We start from the raw sequence: 16,998 nt of genomic DNA on the forward strand, positions 1-16,998 counted from the left end.
AGTGCTGTGTTATCTTGGAGCGGATAGTCATTTGAATCAAACAGGCTGGTGCGTGTATACTATTCCTTTGGGAGCAGGGAACCTGATAATTGCTGTGAGTGTCCAGTGACAGGGGCTGGATTCTGGAGGGGGATGCTTTTGGAGTGGCTCAGGGGCTGGAGTCCAACAGTTGTTAAATTGTAAGGCAAAGGAGGGGCTGGTAGAGCCCTAGGGTGATTGCCTGAATGGTTGAAAGACTAGTGGCATCTGAGAGCTGACACCTCGCTACCACAAGAAAGACTCCCTCTCATCAGAAGCAAAGGGTTAATAAGGTGACTTGCAGTCCTGAGCACCCCAAGAAAGTGTCACATCTACTTTTCTGTTAACATGTTATTTTAGTCCATACTCTATTTTTGCTCTATACTGAAGACAAACACAGGAAAATGCATTGTTTAAACTGTGAGAAATCCTTTGTCTAAATTTCTGTGGTTGTATCAAATATTTTGTACATAGTTATGAATAAATATTCCTTTGGGAAGAGTTCTGCCCAAGAAAGGGAGGGTAAGTAGTAGCTGTGATATCTGAACTACCCGTCTTGTTTAACAATACAGTAACTCCTCACTTAAAGTCGTCCCGGTTAACGTTGTTACGTTGCTCATCAATTAGGGAACATGCTCGTTTAAAGTTGTACAATGCTCCCTTATAATGTCATTTGGCAGCCGCCTGCTTTGTCCACTGCTTGCAGGAAGAGCAGCCCGTTGGAGCTGGAGGGGGGGTGCGCGCCTTGGAACCAGGGGGGACCGGCAGCCCCCCTATTAGCTCCCCACTCCCCTAAGTTCCCTGTGCAGCACCCGCCCAGCAGGCTATCAATTGCCAGCAGTTCAGCTGTCCCTCCCCCCCTCCAAGTGCTGCTCCTGCCCTCTGCTTTGGAGCTGCTCCCTGGAGCCTCCTGCTCGCTGTGCAGGGGCCTAATGTCAGGGTGTCCCCATCTACCGTGAACCCCGCTTACCCCATCTTCCATAGAGCAGTGGGGACACGCGACAGAGCTCAGGACAGAGGGAATTTTCTGGCAGCAGCTGCCATCTCAGCTTGCTGATTAACTTAAAAAGGCAATGTACTTAGAGTGGGGTCAGCTACTTAAAAGAGCAATGCACATCTCACACACACAGGGTGTGTGTCTCTGTCTGCCATGCTGTCTCCCCTCTCTCCATTCCCGCTGCCTTGTAGAGTGTGAGGCTACATTAACAACAAGTTAACCCTTGAGGGCTCAGCCAATTGCTAGTTCATCATTTAGCAGTAAGGCATCCCCTGGGAAATATCCCACCCTCTAACTCCACCACCTCAACCAAGCTTCACAATCATTATAATCTAACTAACCTCACAATCATCATTGCTGCATATCAGTATTAAATTGTTTGTTTAAAACTTATAGTGTGTGTGTGTGTGTGTGTGTGTGTGTGTGTAGTCTTTTGTCTGGTGAAAAAAATTTCCCTGGAACCTAAGCCCCCCATTTACATTAATTCTTATGGGGAAACTGGATTCGCTTAACATAGTTTCGCTTAAAGTCGCATTTTTCAGGAACGTAATTACAACATTAAGCGAGGAGTTACTGTATTAACAATTTTAAACTGTAATCCCATTGTTCCCCGTGATTGGGGAAATTCTGGTAGAGGGTAGTCTCTCCTCCCAGTTTATTGGCACAGCATAAAATTCTCTACAGGGCCCACAAAAGGTCTGAGGAAAAATAAGTCAGTAGGGTAGTCATCTGCCCTTTGGAAAAGTGTAATAGTTTATCTTGGAAACCTCCCAAGTGAAAATAAAGGAGAATTTTACACAATGTATATGGATGTTCTCAAGAACAAGCAGAGTAATACTGTTGTAAAGTTTACAAGCTTCTCCTCTTTCCCTTTTTTATTACAGTTGGCCATGCTGCCATCCTCTCATCATCCAGGCATGTAACCTTGGGGTTATTTTTGACTCCTTCCCCTTCCTTGCCTCACACATACAGGCCATTTCCAAATCCTGCTGCTTCTTCCTTTTCAGCATCTCCAAAATTCTCTCCATCCACAGAGCCAACTCTCTCATTACATTCGGTCTTGATTACTGCAACAATCTCCTCTGGCCTCCAAACACACACCCTGGCCCACTTCAGTCCATACAAACCTGATCTTCTTTGCCTGTTGTTTTGATCATGTAACATGCCTTTTCAAATCCCTCCATTGGCTTCCCATCTGACAGAACATAAATTTTAAGATCCTTCACACCTTCAAAGTTGTACATAACTCTGCCCTTCCCTGCTTATCCTGCCTTGTCAAGCTTTGTTTCGTCTCACCCCCACACCCTTTTTGTTCTGCTATTGCTCCCAACTTCATCCACTTGGTTTGTGAGCGTCTCTTGCAATCCCCTTCCATGCATTCCCTGACGCATAGTATAATTTCCCTGCCTTCGTCTTCAGGGCTGTCCCTAGGGGGGTGCGGGGCCCTGAACAAATCAGCCCCACTCAGTGGTGCACGGGGCCAGGAGCCCAGGAGTGCTGCAGCACCCCCCTGCACTCCTAGTTCCCACACCTATGTCTTCTGGGACCAACTGTGGCGGCCAATCACACCAGCCCACAGGGCCCCCCAAACCGCGGGGCCCGGAACGGTCTCCCTGATTCGCCCTATGCCAGGGACAGCTCTGTTCATCTGCACCCTGCCCATATTCCCTCTTAAAAACTCCTGCTGAGCTACTTATAGCAAATCAACCTGACATGGATATAACATGTACATTGTTGTTCCCCTTCCCTCATCTCTGCCTGTTTACGTTGTCAGTACCTCAGAACAGGGACTGTGCTTAATCAGAGCTAATGAAAAATCTCAGTGCAACAGCAGCACCAGAAAAATATGAACCATTAAGTGTGGAAGACTGACTGACAAGCACTTTCAACCCAGGTTGTGCTGCTCAGGGGAAAAGGAAGAGAGGAGAAATCATGCAAGAAAAATAGATCTGGTCCAGCAGGAAAAACTCGCTAAAAAATCCACTTGCATCAGCCCCAGCTCCTCCTGGGAGAAAAGGGATGCAAAAAAGATGCATTGCCTAACTTTAAGCACTGAAATAGGCTTCCAAGGAAGACTGTGGAATCCCCAGGATTGAGCTTTAAGAACAGAAAGAAAAGGAGGACTTGTGGCACCTTAGAGACTAACCAATTTATTTGAGCATAAGCTTTCGTGAGCTACAACTCACTTCATCTATAGCTCACGAAAGCTTATGCTCAAATAAATTGGTTAGTCTCCAAGGTGCCACAAGTACTCCTTTTCTTTTTGCGAATACAGACTAACACGGCTGTTACTCTGAAACCTTTAAGAACAGGTTAGACCAAACGCCTGTCAGATATAGTTTAGGTTTACTTGTTTCTGCCTCAGCAAAGGGGCCTGGATGCATGATGACCCCTCGAGATCCCTTCCAGCCCCACATTTCTATGATACTATCCTGTCTTACTGCCTTATCATCACAAACCAGGCCCATTAAGGCCAACTGGAAAGGCCCGAAGATACTTCCTGGCGGAAGCAGCATTCTGTCTCTGCAAACAGAGCCTGCAACTATCAGTGACAAAGCAGAACAGGCCACAAGCCAGAAACATCCAGCCTTTCCCATGAGGAATATATGCTCAGCCAAAGTTAGTCAAATAAAAGAAGCTGGGGAACCAAGCAGTGACAGTATGGGATGCGGCTCTTAAACAAATTAACAGGTCAGCGGGCATAGTGATGCTTGTCTCTTGCTTACAATCAACCATTTTGCCCAACACACTTTGCCTGAGGGTGTATGCTTACTGGGGAAGCCTGGATATCTGGTTTTGCACTAAAGATTGTAAGTTCCTTTTGAAGCATTGTGCAGAGGACCTGAACTGATATAGGATAGGTGCTTGATGGAATGATAGAGAGGCACTCTTTAGTCCACAGTAGCTGGGCAGGAATATAGCATCTTTTTGCTTAACTTCCCACTGTGGAAGCCCCTCCCCCAACATTTTCTTTGCTGTGAGACTGGCACAGGGCATTTGGTTGCAGCCACTTAGCTTTTCTTCCTGGACTAAGTTATATTTCTTGCACTTACTTTTCCACCTCAGGTACAGCCCCTGGGCAACACTGCAGGCGTTTGTTTACAGTCAGTCTTTTACCCTTCAGTTGTTTTGTAGCTTACTGATGCTGCTATTTCGGTCATTTTTTCTGTTTAGAGGAACACAAAGGGACATAACCTTTTTTGTACAGGAGCACTGATCCACTACATGGAGTTTTCTGAGAAGAAACACCAAATACAGTGGGCTGTGATGTTGCTCTTTTTAATGTAGACCAATGACATTTCCCCAACTATGCCAGTGACCTGGTACAAATGTCTAAAAAAAATTAACTTTCACTCAAAGCTCTCCTGCATGGACTTCAGATAATTTGCTGTTGTCTTTACATATGCCAGAGGGGAGTGGGATTGAAAATCATGCAGGAGACTAAATGAAGTACTTCACTGAGTGACAGCAATTGCTTTAAATGTTATTTTAAACATGGTTTTATATTGCTGCTAGATTGCATGCGACTTCTGGAAAATTTAACTGGATGAAAGAGAACTGTTTGTTAAAGAACCAGAGGGGTCAACTGCCTTAATATGGAGCAAGACAAGAGACATGCAATCCATCTGTCCTAGAACTTAACTACAATTTTTGTAAAACATGCTTAGAAAAAGACAGGGCTTCCTGAAGTGTCCTTTGATATTTGCAAAAAGGCAGGCTGAGGAGGACAAGCAAATGACCAGAGAAGAAAAGAAAGGAAGTAGTAAAGAGCAGGGAGCGGGTAAGAGACAAGACTATAACAATCACTAACAGTCAACAGAAACTACCAAACAGCTTGTTCGAGAGGAGAAGAGGAAGGAAACGCTTTTGTTAACATTGTAAAAATAAAGATAACCTAGAAGGATTTACAATCACTCAGAAGATTTTTTTTTAAGATGATTGTTCAGTTTTAATCAAGACTAAAAGCTGTTACACCATCTCAACTGAATTCAAATACAGATCCACATACATGCTTTTGTACTGTAGCATGTTCTGATAGGTGCCCACTTCCTCAGGTTCAATATTTAATTTAAACTTCCAATCTAATAGTGCAATGAGTCATTTCCTAAAGGAAATTGCTGTTCTAATCATTCACTGGATAAGATGTATTCAGAGTGCTTCACTCAGAAAGCACAAAACTAAGTGTCCTAGCCAATATTAATTCATCACGAGAACAGTTTTATCACACTTATTGGAGAAGTGCAGAATTTACCTTGGGATTGGCCAAGAGAAAAAAGATCCCATTCAGTTCTTCTCTGCAAACAGGCCACTACTCTAAGTTATGGGGAAAAATAATATTTAGAGTAATCAAACTGATTAACAGCAAAGAGTCCTGTGGCACCTTATAGACTAACAGACGTATTGGTATAAGGTGCCACAGGACTCTTTGCCGCTTTTACAGATCCAGACTAACACGGCTACTCCTCTGACAAATTGATTTACTGTGTGTTAGTCCAGAGGACCACCACCAAAGCCTACTGCCCACATTAATTCCTGATCCAAATGCAGTGCAAGGTGCCAAAGACAATCCTGTTTCTACCTTCTGCTGATTTTGTCTCCTTACCTCAAATCTCCCCCCAACCTCCACCAGAAAGAAAAAATATTTAATTCCTCCTCTCTATTTGTCTCTCTTCTTCCCCTCAATCATATCCACCTTTGTCTGTCTCTCTGTTCCTCTTCTTTCTCTGTCTCCTTTTTTATTTCTCTTTTAGGGTCAGGCCAGCAACTGCAGTAGAAATTTTTTTAAAACGCTATATTCTTAGAGAAAAGAGTCTTCTCTGGAGGGCTGGCTGCAGAATGCAATGGAATGGATTAAGACTGGGTGACAATCAGTGCGTTTAAGACTGCAGATAGCACTGTTGATAAAGTTTGTCCAAGAAAGTTCAGCACTATTCCATTTCTGCTCCTACCACCAAGAATGCTGTGGGTGGAGTCAGTTGAACAAATTCTAAACCCCGATTAACCACAGGTGAGCAGAATACCCATTTGTTCACCACCAATGTCATGTGATATCAGATAACTACTTAATTTGACCCCTTTGGATATGTCTACCCTGCAATAAATGACATGTGGCACAGCCTCAGCAGGGCCAGGTCAGCTGACTTGGGCTCATGGAGCTCAGGGTGCAGAGCTATAAAATTGCAATGTAGATGTTCAGGGCTGGGCTCCAGCCCAAGCCAGAATGTCTGCACTGCAACTTTACAGCCCTGCAACCTGAGCCCTGCAAATCTGCGTCAGCTGTCCCAGGGTCTGAGACTCAGTGCCAGGGGGTTTTTAATCGCAGTATAGACATATCCTAGTTATCTTTGTGTAGCTCTTGCTACAAGAGTGTATGTATTTTAAACTAGAACATTATATTAGGAAATCCTGTTTCCTAGCACCAAGGAGTTATTATAAGCGCTAAGTACCAGAGCTTAACACTTAAGCAAAAGAGCGTGATGTGAATAGTAGCTGTGTTAAAATACCAAGCATCAGATTACAAATAAAATTCTGGTTGGAATGTAGTAAATGGTTGTAACTGCTAACTGAACCTTTTAAGAGCAATCCATTTTATCAGCACATTCATATGCTTTTTAATCAAATAAATGGATTTCAGTGGCCTCTTCCTTACCAGCAGTGGCTGAGAGTAAAGTTCAAGCTGTGCTCTGTAAATTATGTCATCCAATACCTCCTGGCCAAGACCCCACTGTCCATTATATCTACAAAACAAAACAAACAAGACATTTATCATTCAGTACTTTTTGAACCCAAACCCTTCTCCTTTGTATCTACAAAGGATATATGCTAACACAGCATAAAGGAATAGATGGAGCGCTTAAGTTATTCTAATTGATATTACAACTAATTGTTCCCTCCCATCTCCCAGACAGAAGGATGTTATCATGGAAAGAGTCACAGTAAAGAGGGGTGGAGGGGCAACATTTGAAAGTTACATTACTTGGTATAATTGTTTCGGATTTGTGTGTTTAGGCTAACCCAGTGGCTCCATGTCACACTGCCATTCCAGGGGACCCAGGTTTATCAGCTACCTTGAAGCTTGCAAACATTACACTGGTGAAGAGAAGGGATACTGTGGAAGTGACATCCCTTGCAGAGACGAGGAAACAAGGAGCACCACACTTCAGCACCCAGTGCTGGTGACTGAATGCTGATAAAGGCATTCCCAAAATGTCAGCTGGCCAAGATAGCAAGTCAAGGAAAAATAAGGAGATAAAGCAGTTGATCCTCAAATGAAGTGGTGGCTTAATTCTTGTTTTCATGCATAAAGACAGAGAGAAAAGAGGGTATTTTAATTCACTAGAAGCCATCCAGCTCCTCCTCTTCCAAACTCTACCTACTTACATGGCATAATAGACACCAGTGAGCAGCTGCACCATGAAGTCAGGATCTAGTACCACTCTGTTACAGAATTCTTTCCAGCGTTTCTCATGCTGTCGTGGAAATCCACTCACACAAAGCCTGGCAAAACACAGAATCAAAATTTTGATCTCATGAACACTTTAAGGAAACATGCTTTACATCCATCAAATGCGAGACACTCAGGTGATAAGCTCTGATTATTCTTCCAAACATTAACTGTTCTGTTTCTTGCTGCAAAGTCACATGTCAGCTCTTGATGCTTTTAAGCAAGTATCTTCACGGCAGAGCCTAGAAACATTGGCCACAATTCCAGTAGTCTATCTTCATACACCCTTATTCACATTAGCTTGGGTGAAATCACCAACCAGGTAGTTATGAGTGTGGGAGACAGAACTTTCTCAGAAGCTAGCCAGAAGATGTGAGAACAACAGTGAATGTGCCTCAGATAGAATGTTTAGTTTAAGGCTACAGAATGGAGAGCTTATCTCCTCTGTAACATACCGTAACAGAATATTAATAGGTGAGTGTTTCATTTCAAAAAATAAATTGGGGCAAACAAAGTTGCTTTCTTTATGAAAAGAACTATTCTTTCAAATGGCATCTTTTTATATTGCCAACTCCTTGGAGCAGGGGCTTTGCCTTCCCCACATTCAGTTCAGCACTGAAGCACATCATATATATTCAATAAATATAATCACCACTTTTATTTAGAGCTTTGAGATCTGAATATCAGACAACATGGAAGCTGCACACAACCATTCTAATGTATTTAATGCATAAGTATTTACTCTTTATACTCACAACAAGAATTTCTTAGGCAAAGAGCTAATGTAACAAGCCTTAGCCCTTAAGAGCAGGAGAGACAATGGAGCCTAGGGGTTGATGATAAACATCTTAGCTCTTTCTTGCATCAGACGTTTCAATGCTCAACTTTTACAGTGAGTTTTACAAAATATTGAGTCTGGAAATTTCTATAAAGGTTCTGGACAGAGCTGGGAAAAGGCTGTATAAACACCTAACTCAAGCAAAGGGCACAGTGAGGATATTGATAATGACAGAGGAAGGTATTGAGAATGGCAAAGATTCCTTTTGGCCAGCACTGCACCATACACAATCCTCGTTTCAGTAAATACTGAAAATGGCATTTTGTACCACTTGTCCAGAAGAGACCCTAGATCCCTGAATATTTCTCTCTCTCTCATAACAGAAATATGAGGGAATGCATCTGGCTAAGAATAAGATAATCACTGTTTAATATACAGAATCATCTAGCCTAAAATAGTAAAATAATTTAATCTGGAGATTAACCCAAAAAATTTCTGGTTCTAAACCAATCCAGACACAGAATCTGTTATTTGATGTGTGTTTAATGGCCTATATAAAATGCATTGGTAGTCCAGTTCCTTCCTCGTGGGCAAGGAGAGACATGGACAAAACCTGATAGCACACATGGCACTGCCACTAACTGGCAACTCTGGGCAGAGAAAGTCAGGAACGAACGGGCACGAACATCTAACCAACTGCTCTCCTCACTGTGCCAGTGTTCTTACAAGTCAGGAGTGAGGAACTTTGGAAGGAGCCAGGAGGGGAAGTTTCTATGTAATTATTATGTGAATAGCTAGGGAACTTTTTTCCAAGTTTATTAAACCAGCACCTTTCAGGAGCATAAAAATCACACGCTACAGGGGAAAAGGAAATTCAGAATGTTTTACAGACTAGCATGTCAAATGATGCTGATGGAAAGAAGGAGGTTCCTAAACTGACTTCTGAAAGGTTTTCTTTAAGGGGAACTTGCAAGTGTGTACACAAGTGAGTTCTTCACTCAAGGTTGTTTGCAATACAAGAACAAGCACAGACACTCACACATTTGTATTTACAACATATTCCTGAGGGTAAAAAACACATATTCAGGAGGAAAAATGAAATGTTGTAGAGACCATTATACGGGGCAGATTATGGTCATTAGGTAGCAGGAATACTCAGGTTTATAAATGCTAGACCCAGATGAGTATTATCCAAGGAGTCTAGTGACAAGGAAAATTGGAAATCCATTGCACGGATTTCATAAATGTCATGGAGGATAAGAATACCAGACAACTAGAGAACAGTGCACTTGTGCCCTCAGCCTATCAGTTTTCCCATCTTTTTAAGAAGTGAGTGTTATCAGGGTGTATGTGGTTTTAGCTGGCTGCTATTGTTAGTCTTGATGGCTTTACTAGGTAAGGAAGGCTTTATTATTTTAATGCGTTTGTTTTGTAAGTGTTTTACTGTACATTCACTTAGAGCAAATGTTTGGGTGCTTTAAAGTGTCATAAATAATTTAATAAGTGTAGCAATCATTTAAGAAAGAAAATAGGTTAACCCAGCAAGCATCTACAAACCTGGACGTCTAATTTCAGCTCTGGGTGAAAGGAAAAAGGAAAACCAAGTGTTGCATCAGAGGTACGACTTGCATGAGATGAAGAGCAGATGTATTTGTTCTGAGCTCTGGTCTTGTTTTTTTGGTAAGTTTCTTAGCTTCTTGTTCCTGGCCTTGTTAGGAACAAATTGTCAGCAGGTCAAAATCTACAATTATTCCACCAAACAACTTGTTCTTTACTCCTAAGGCCTCTACCTCATATCCTGCTATCTCTAGAAAATCTGTTGACTGAGAACTTGAACATCAAGACATAAAAGTGCACTGACTTGAAGCCTTGCTGCACTTCAGCAGAGACTGGATAATGTAACAAAATAGTTGTATCATATTGAACTAATTTCTAATTAACTTCAGGATGCTGATGCAGCAAAATTGAAATGTGCCTCCTACTGACAAACTACATGTGTTCAGATAGGAAGATTTACTTAATAACCAACCCACTTGGTCATTTGCCACTGCCAATTCAGCTGAATTTTGGATGGAATTTAGTGGAGACATGCACTTAGAAAAGCAAAATTATTGGAAGTTAAATACAAGAAATACAGGAAAATCCACAGGGCAGATTTCCCAAGGCTATTCTCTGTACTATACCTACGCCTAAAACTGGATGGACCAAGGTCAAGGAAGTCTGAGGACTCCAGGCAGTGCCCAAAAATAACTGTCAACCTTTTCAACCATCTTTCAAAAAAGGTCTGAAACAATACAATAATTGACAAGATTCTCCACATCAAGTCATGGCTTCCTGAGCAAATGTTTCCTCTTTAAAAGAAGCTGCCACCCTCTGCCCTCCTGAAAAAAGGCATTTATAATCTACACTAAGAGCAAAAGGAGAGTTTATTCTCCTTGTGCAGTAACTGGAGTTCTTCGAGGTGCATGTCCCTATGGGTGCTCCACTTCAGGTGTGCTTACATTCCATGTGCCTTTGATTGAAGATTTTTGGTAGTAGTGTCCTTTCAGCCCACGCATGCGCCCTACGCATCCTCATACCCCACATGAGGACACCACAGTGTTGCACAAGTTAACCGCCCTCCATTCCTTCTCCACGGCAAAGTCCCACAGAGGAAACTCTGAAGCAGGAGGAGGAGGAGGGCGGGTAGTGGAGCACCTGTAGGGGGACACATCCCAAAGAACTCCATTTACTGCACAAGGTGAGTAATCTCTCCTTTTTCGAATATTGCCCCTATGAGTGCTCCTCTTCAGATGACTTCTAAGCTGCTGAAACTAGGCTGCAGTTGGCTATATACAATTGCATAGGCTCATCGCTTCGGCACAAAGAGAAGGGGATCTCATGTCTCCTCTTGTTGAACCAGAACATGCAGGCTAGATTGTCTGTCATAATTTTGTGTGTGTGTGTGCCCGACGGCAGGAAGAAGATACTGGCATTCCTAATTGCCCTCATCTCTAGGAGACTGATATGTAACCATATTTCTTGGACAGACCATTTGCCCTGAATGGTGTGAATCCCTAAATGTGCCACCCAACGCAAGAGGCATCTGTCATTATGGCGATGGTTGGGTTGGATGAATGGAACACCTGCACAGACATTGTTTGACTCTTTCCACCCATTCTATCCAAGAATTGGAAGTCTTGGCACAGTCAAGGAACTATGATGTGATTGGAATAACAGAGACTTGGTGGGATAACTCACATGACTCCAGCACTGTCATGGATGGGTATAAACTGTTCAGGAAGGACGGGCACGGGAGAAAAGGTGGAGGAGTTGCACTGTATGTAAGAGAGCGGTATGATTGCTCAGAGCTCCAGTATGAAACTGGAGAAAAGCCTGTTGAGAGTCTCTGGGTTAAGTTTAGAGGCAAGAGCAACAAGAGTGATATATTGGTGGGCATCTGCTATAGACCGCCAGACCAGGAGGATGAGGTAGACAAGACTTTCTTTGGACAACTAACTGAAGTCTCCAGATCTCAGGCCCTGTTTCTCATGGGGGACTTCAATCACCCTGATATCTGGTGGGAGAGCAATACAGCAGTGCACAGACAATCCAGGAAGTTTTTGGAAAGTGTTGGGGACAACTTCCTGGTGTAAGTGCTGGAGGAACCACCAACTATATGCTCCTCTTGACCTGCTACTCACAAACAGGGAAGTAGAAGCGAGTGGCAACCTTGGCAGCAGTGACCATGAGATGGTCGAGTTCAGGATCCTGACAGGAGGAAGGAAGGAGAGCAGCAGAATACGGACCTGGGACTTCAGAAAAGCAGACTTTGACTCCCTCAGGGAACTGATGGGCAGGATCCCCTGGGAGCCTAATATGAGGGGGAAAGGAGTCCAGGAGAGCTGGCTGTATTTTAAAGAAGCCTTATTTAGGGTGCAGGAACAAACCATCCCAATGTGCAGAAAGAACAGCAAACATGGCAGGCGAATAGCTTGGCTTAATAGGGAAATCTTCTGTGAGCTTAAACACAAAAAGGAATCTTACAAGTGGAAACTTGGACAGATGACTAGGGAGGAGTATAAAAATATTGCTCGCGTATGCAGAGGTGTAATCTGGAAGGCCAAACCACAATTGGAGTTGCAGCTAGCAAGGTATGTGATGGGTAACAAGAAGGATTTCTTCAGGTATGTTGGCAACAAGGTGGTCAGGGAAAGCGTGGGACCTTTACTGAATGTGGGAGGCAACTTAGTGACAGATGATGTGGAAAAAGCTGAAGTACTCAATGCTTTTTTTGCCTTGGTCTTCACAGACAAGGTCAGCTCCCAGACTGCTGCACTGGACAGCACAGTATGGGAAGGAGGTGAGCAGCCCTCAGTGGTGAAAGAACAGGTTAAAGACTATTCTGAAAAGCTAGATATGCACAAGTCCGTGGGTCCAGATCTAATACATCCGAGGGTGCTGAGGGAGTTGGCTGATGTAATTGCAGAGCTATTGGCCGTTATCTTTGACAACTAGAGGTGATCGGGGGAGGTCGTGGTCAATTGGAAAAAGGCAAATATAGTGCTCATTTTTTAAAAAAGGAAGAAGGAGAATCCAGAGAACTACAGAGCGGTCAGCCTCACCTCAGTCCCCGGAAAAATCATGGAGCAGGTCCTCAAAGGAATCCATTTTGACACACTTGGAGTAGAGGAAGGTGATCAGGAACAGTCAACATGGATTCACCCAGGGCAAGTCATGCCTGACCAACCTGATTTTCTTCTATAATGAGATAACTGGCTCTGTGGATATGGGGAAAGCGGTGGACATGACATACCTTGACTTTAGCCAAGCTTTTGATATGGTCTCCCACAGTATTCTTGACAGAAAGTTAAAGAAGTATGGATTGGATGAATGGACTATAAAGTGGGTAGAAAGCTGGCTAGATCATCGGACTCAACAGATAGTGATCAACATCTCAATGTCTAGTTGGTGGCTGGTATCAAGCAGAGTGCCCCAGGGATTGTGGATGACACTAAACTGGGGGGAGGAGGGGGAGAAGTGGATATGCTGGAGGGAAGAGGTAGGGTCCAGAGTGACCTAGATAAATTGGAGGATTGGGACAAAAGAAATCTGATGAGGTTCAACAAGGACAAGTGCAGAGTTCTGCACTTAGGACGGAAGAATCCCATGCACTGTTACATGCTGGGGAACCAACTGGCTAAGCGGCAGTTCTGCAGAAAAGGACCTGAGCATGACAGTGGACGAGAAACTGGATATGAGTCAATAGCGTGCCCTTGTTGCCAAGAAGGCTAACCGCATATTGGGCTGCATTAGTAGGAGCACTGCCAGAAGATCGAGGGAAGCGATTATTCCCCTTTATTTGGCACTGGTGAGGCAACATCTGAAGTATTGTGTCCAGTGTTGGGCCACTCACTATAGAAAGGATGTGGACAAATTGGAGAGAGTTCAGAGGAGGGCAACGAAAATGATTAGGGAACTGGAACACATGACTTATGAGGAGAGGCTGAAGGAACTGGGCTTATTTAGTCTGCAGAAGAGAAGAGTGAGGGGGGATTTGATAGCAGCCATAAACTACCTGAAGTGGGGTTCCAAAGATGATGGAGCTCAGCTGTTCTCAGTGGTGGCAGATGACAGAACAAGGAGCAATGGTCTCAAGTTGCAATGGGGGAGGTCTCGGTTGGACATTAGGAAGAACTATTTCACTAGGAGGATGGTGAAGCACTGGAATGCGTTACCTAGGGAGGTGGTGGAATCTCCATCTTTAGAGGTTTTTAAGTCCCGGCTTGACAAAGCCTTGGCTGGGATGATTTATTGCGGCTGGTCCTGTTTTGAGCAGGGTGTTGGACTAGATGACCTCCTGAGGTCTCTTCCAACCCTAATCTTCTATGACCCAGAGAATCTTATATTTGCTGAGGGATGACACCAGTTTTTTCAGGATGTGTTTGTTGGGAGTGCCATCCTGTGCCAGCCCTGGAAACATCGAAGCTGTAACCTAGCACATTGGGTCAGAAAGGTACAAGCTGCCATATATCCAAGTAGTTGAAGGCAAGTTTTTGTTGAAGGCTGGGGACTGACTTGAATTTTTGAGCTGAGGTTTGTTCAACCTGTCCATGGGAAGCTAAGCTTTGGCTGACACTTTGTCTAAGGAAGCCTCTATGAATTCTATCCTTTGCACAGGGCTCAAAATTAATTTCTTGATGATGAGATACAAACGTAGTCTGCGAAACAGGGACAATGATGTCTTGGTGGCTAAGAAAAGCTCTTTGTCAGATTGGCCCTTGAGTAGACACTTGTGAGAAAGGATGAATTGCCACATAACAGGTGTCCAATTTCCTAATTCTAATGAAGGAATTTTAGCTGCAAGAGAGTCACCCATCCTGAATTTTTGTGTTTTCACAAAGCCATTTTTAGGAGTCTTAGATCTAGAATTGCTCTCCATACCTCATTCGTTTTTGGGACCAGAAAAACACCTCCCCCAGCATTGAGCTGGAACTGTTTCTATGGCTCCTATACATAGAAGGGAGTTGATTTCCTGTTCTAGCAAGAGCTCATGAGAAGGGTCCCAGAAAAGGGACAGAGAAGAGGGTGGATAGTGGGGAGAGAGGTAAAATGGATGGATTATGTAATTTCCAACACCAGTGTGTCGGATGTGATCTGATCCCATGCGGGCTGAAAGTAGAAGAGACTATTTCCAAAGAGGGGAGTGTTAGCCGACGGCCAAGGATGTTTGGTGAGGTGCCAGCTATGCCTGTTTATACCATCCGTGACTTTAACCGCTAGGACGCACTGTCCCTTCGCGGCGGGCAGCCCGGGCTAGGCTGACAGATGCCCCAAGGTCCTAACCACCCGTGACTTTAACTGCTAGAACTCAGAGCTCCTTCGCAGCGGGCAGTCAATACTGACTGACAGGTGCCCCAATGGCAGCACTAAGAGCCTCTCCAGCCCCATGACTTTAACTGCTAGAGCTCAGAGCTCCTTCGCAGCGGGCAGCCAGGATTGACTGACAGGTGCCCCAAGAGTTTGCCCCGTGGAGGCAGCACAACTCAACGCTAGGCTCTTAGTACTCTCACCTAATGGCCAGGCTTTAGAGCCAAAACGGCTGAGGTTCTTTAATTGTGTTGGCTGCTTTACAGTAAACCAGAGAAAACAAGTCAGGCTTATGCACAAATGGTTACCAAAATTTATTAAGCTAGATTCTAATCATGCGGTTACAAAATTGCTAGTGCCTACTTATTTAAATGTGGAGATGTTACACACACAAACAAGTTACAAAACTGAAGCCACAATCCCAAAGAAAGAAAACAAAGTATAGAGCTCTATTTCAAAATATGTGTACACTAAAGACAGGAGATCAGGTGTGGGTGCTTCTTACCCTCCTTGCATCTCTCGATTCCAGCGGTGCCAAGCCAGGATCGGTCACTCAATTCCGCAGAAAGATGAATAAGGGACAAGGCTTAGGGACCCTCTTAGCTGCAGAAGCCTTGGGAGGCTGTCACTTATCTGACCAGCAGATAGATAGTGAAAAGCACTCAAAAATCATGGTGCTGTAGGTCCCCTACTTATACCTCTGTACTCCTTTATTCTCTTTCTCCTTTCTTATGCCAAATTGAGGCTGGTCTGTCTGGGTGATGCCAGCTTTCGCAAGAGTAGTTTACACTTGCAAGGGAGAGAAACAATAAGTGTCGACTACTGGACCTTTCTTTTATCAGGGTAAATATTTTCCCACCTAGGATGTTGGTGTGTGTGCATCACGCTGTTTAGTAGGGGCTAAGAGCCATGTCTGTCACAGGGCCTCTGCCTGCTGTGAGCTTAATCGTTGTATCTGTTCCCAGAGGCACATTGTAGCAGCACACCTGTGCTTTCACAGCTTCAAAGGCTGTGCTGGAATATATGTTAAGTGCCCTGTTCCGGCTTCCTCCTGTGTTTCCAGCAATGCTGATCTGAGGGGGGTGGGGGGGCTGGCTGTCTGGCTACAGGGAGGAGGGGCGGGAACAGGTAGAATGGTGTAGCTTGCACGTTGGTAGTTTGGGGTTGTTCCAGACCCTTGATCAATCTGCCAGAACTGTCACTTTGATGACGATGAAGGCTAAGTGATGGACGCACATGAATGGATGGTCTATGAAACCTTGGCTTCCCTCTGGGCAGCTCAATGGGTCTTTGAAATCCTGAAAATGGCTGAGGACGGGATCTGTGCACCATTTGGAATCTGCTAAGCTTTTGTTTTCTTGCAGGTGCATAAATCCCAAGGGACCATAAAGTGGCCCGGGAATCCTTTAAGAGATGCAAAAATTCATCAGCGGATTCAGCAAAATGTTTTGACCCATCAAAGGAAAAGTTTTTGACGGTGTTTTGGACCTCTCTTGGGAACCCGGAGATCTGGAGCCAGGATAGTCTATGATCTTGCTGTAGAAATGGAATGAGCAGCAGTCCTAGACGCACACTGCTTAGGCTTATTCGCCGTGGCGTCCTGCTTCTACAGCGTGAAGGAGGTTTGCGGTACTGAGGTATATTTGGCACCTTCGGTCTTAGAGAAGCCCAGAGCCCCAGGTCCAGAGTTGGTACCAACAGAGTGTGGAGCCTCAGCGGTACCCAGAGCAGGACATGAGCTCTCCCATGCAGTCTTAGCCTCTGTCTCCTCAGAGTTTAGGGGTATATTCTGTCACAGTCTCCTGGCCTGGATCCGAGGCCAGATGGAGAGAACGCTCCATCATTAAGAGCTTAAATTTTATCTCTCTTTTCTACCTGACTCTGCTTTTAAAGGGATATGCATCCCCCATC

At 44.2% G+C, this 16,998-nt stretch overlaps 1 protein-coding gene across 17 annotated transcripts in view; it reads right to left on the bottom strand.

Moving 5' to 3' along the window:
- The window catches only part of HYCC2 (hyccin PI4KA lipid kinase complex subunit 2), a 98,165-nt gene that overhangs the window by 18,604 nt on the left and 62,563 nt on the right, over positions 1-16,998 (bottom strand). For all 17 annotated transcript variants that reach the window (XM_073306364.2, XM_073306362.2, XM_078848016.1 and 14 more), the window contains 2 exons: positions 7,397-7,513; positions 6,666-6,753 (listed from right to left, as the gene is read on the bottom strand). In XM_073306364.2, coding sequence (XP_073162465.1) covers positions 6,666-6,753; positions 7,397-7,513 — 205 coding nt within the window. The remainder of the gene's footprint in view (positions 1-6,665; positions 6,754-7,396; positions 7,514-16,998) is intronic.

Source organism: Lepidochelys kempii, chromosome 11 (assembly GCF_965140285.1).
Source record: "Lepidochelys kempii isolate rLepKem1 chromosome 11, rLepKem1.hap1, whole genome shotgun sequence".
Lineage (NCBI taxonomy): Eukaryota > Metazoa > Chordata > Testudines > Cheloniidae > Lepidochelys > Lepidochelys kempii.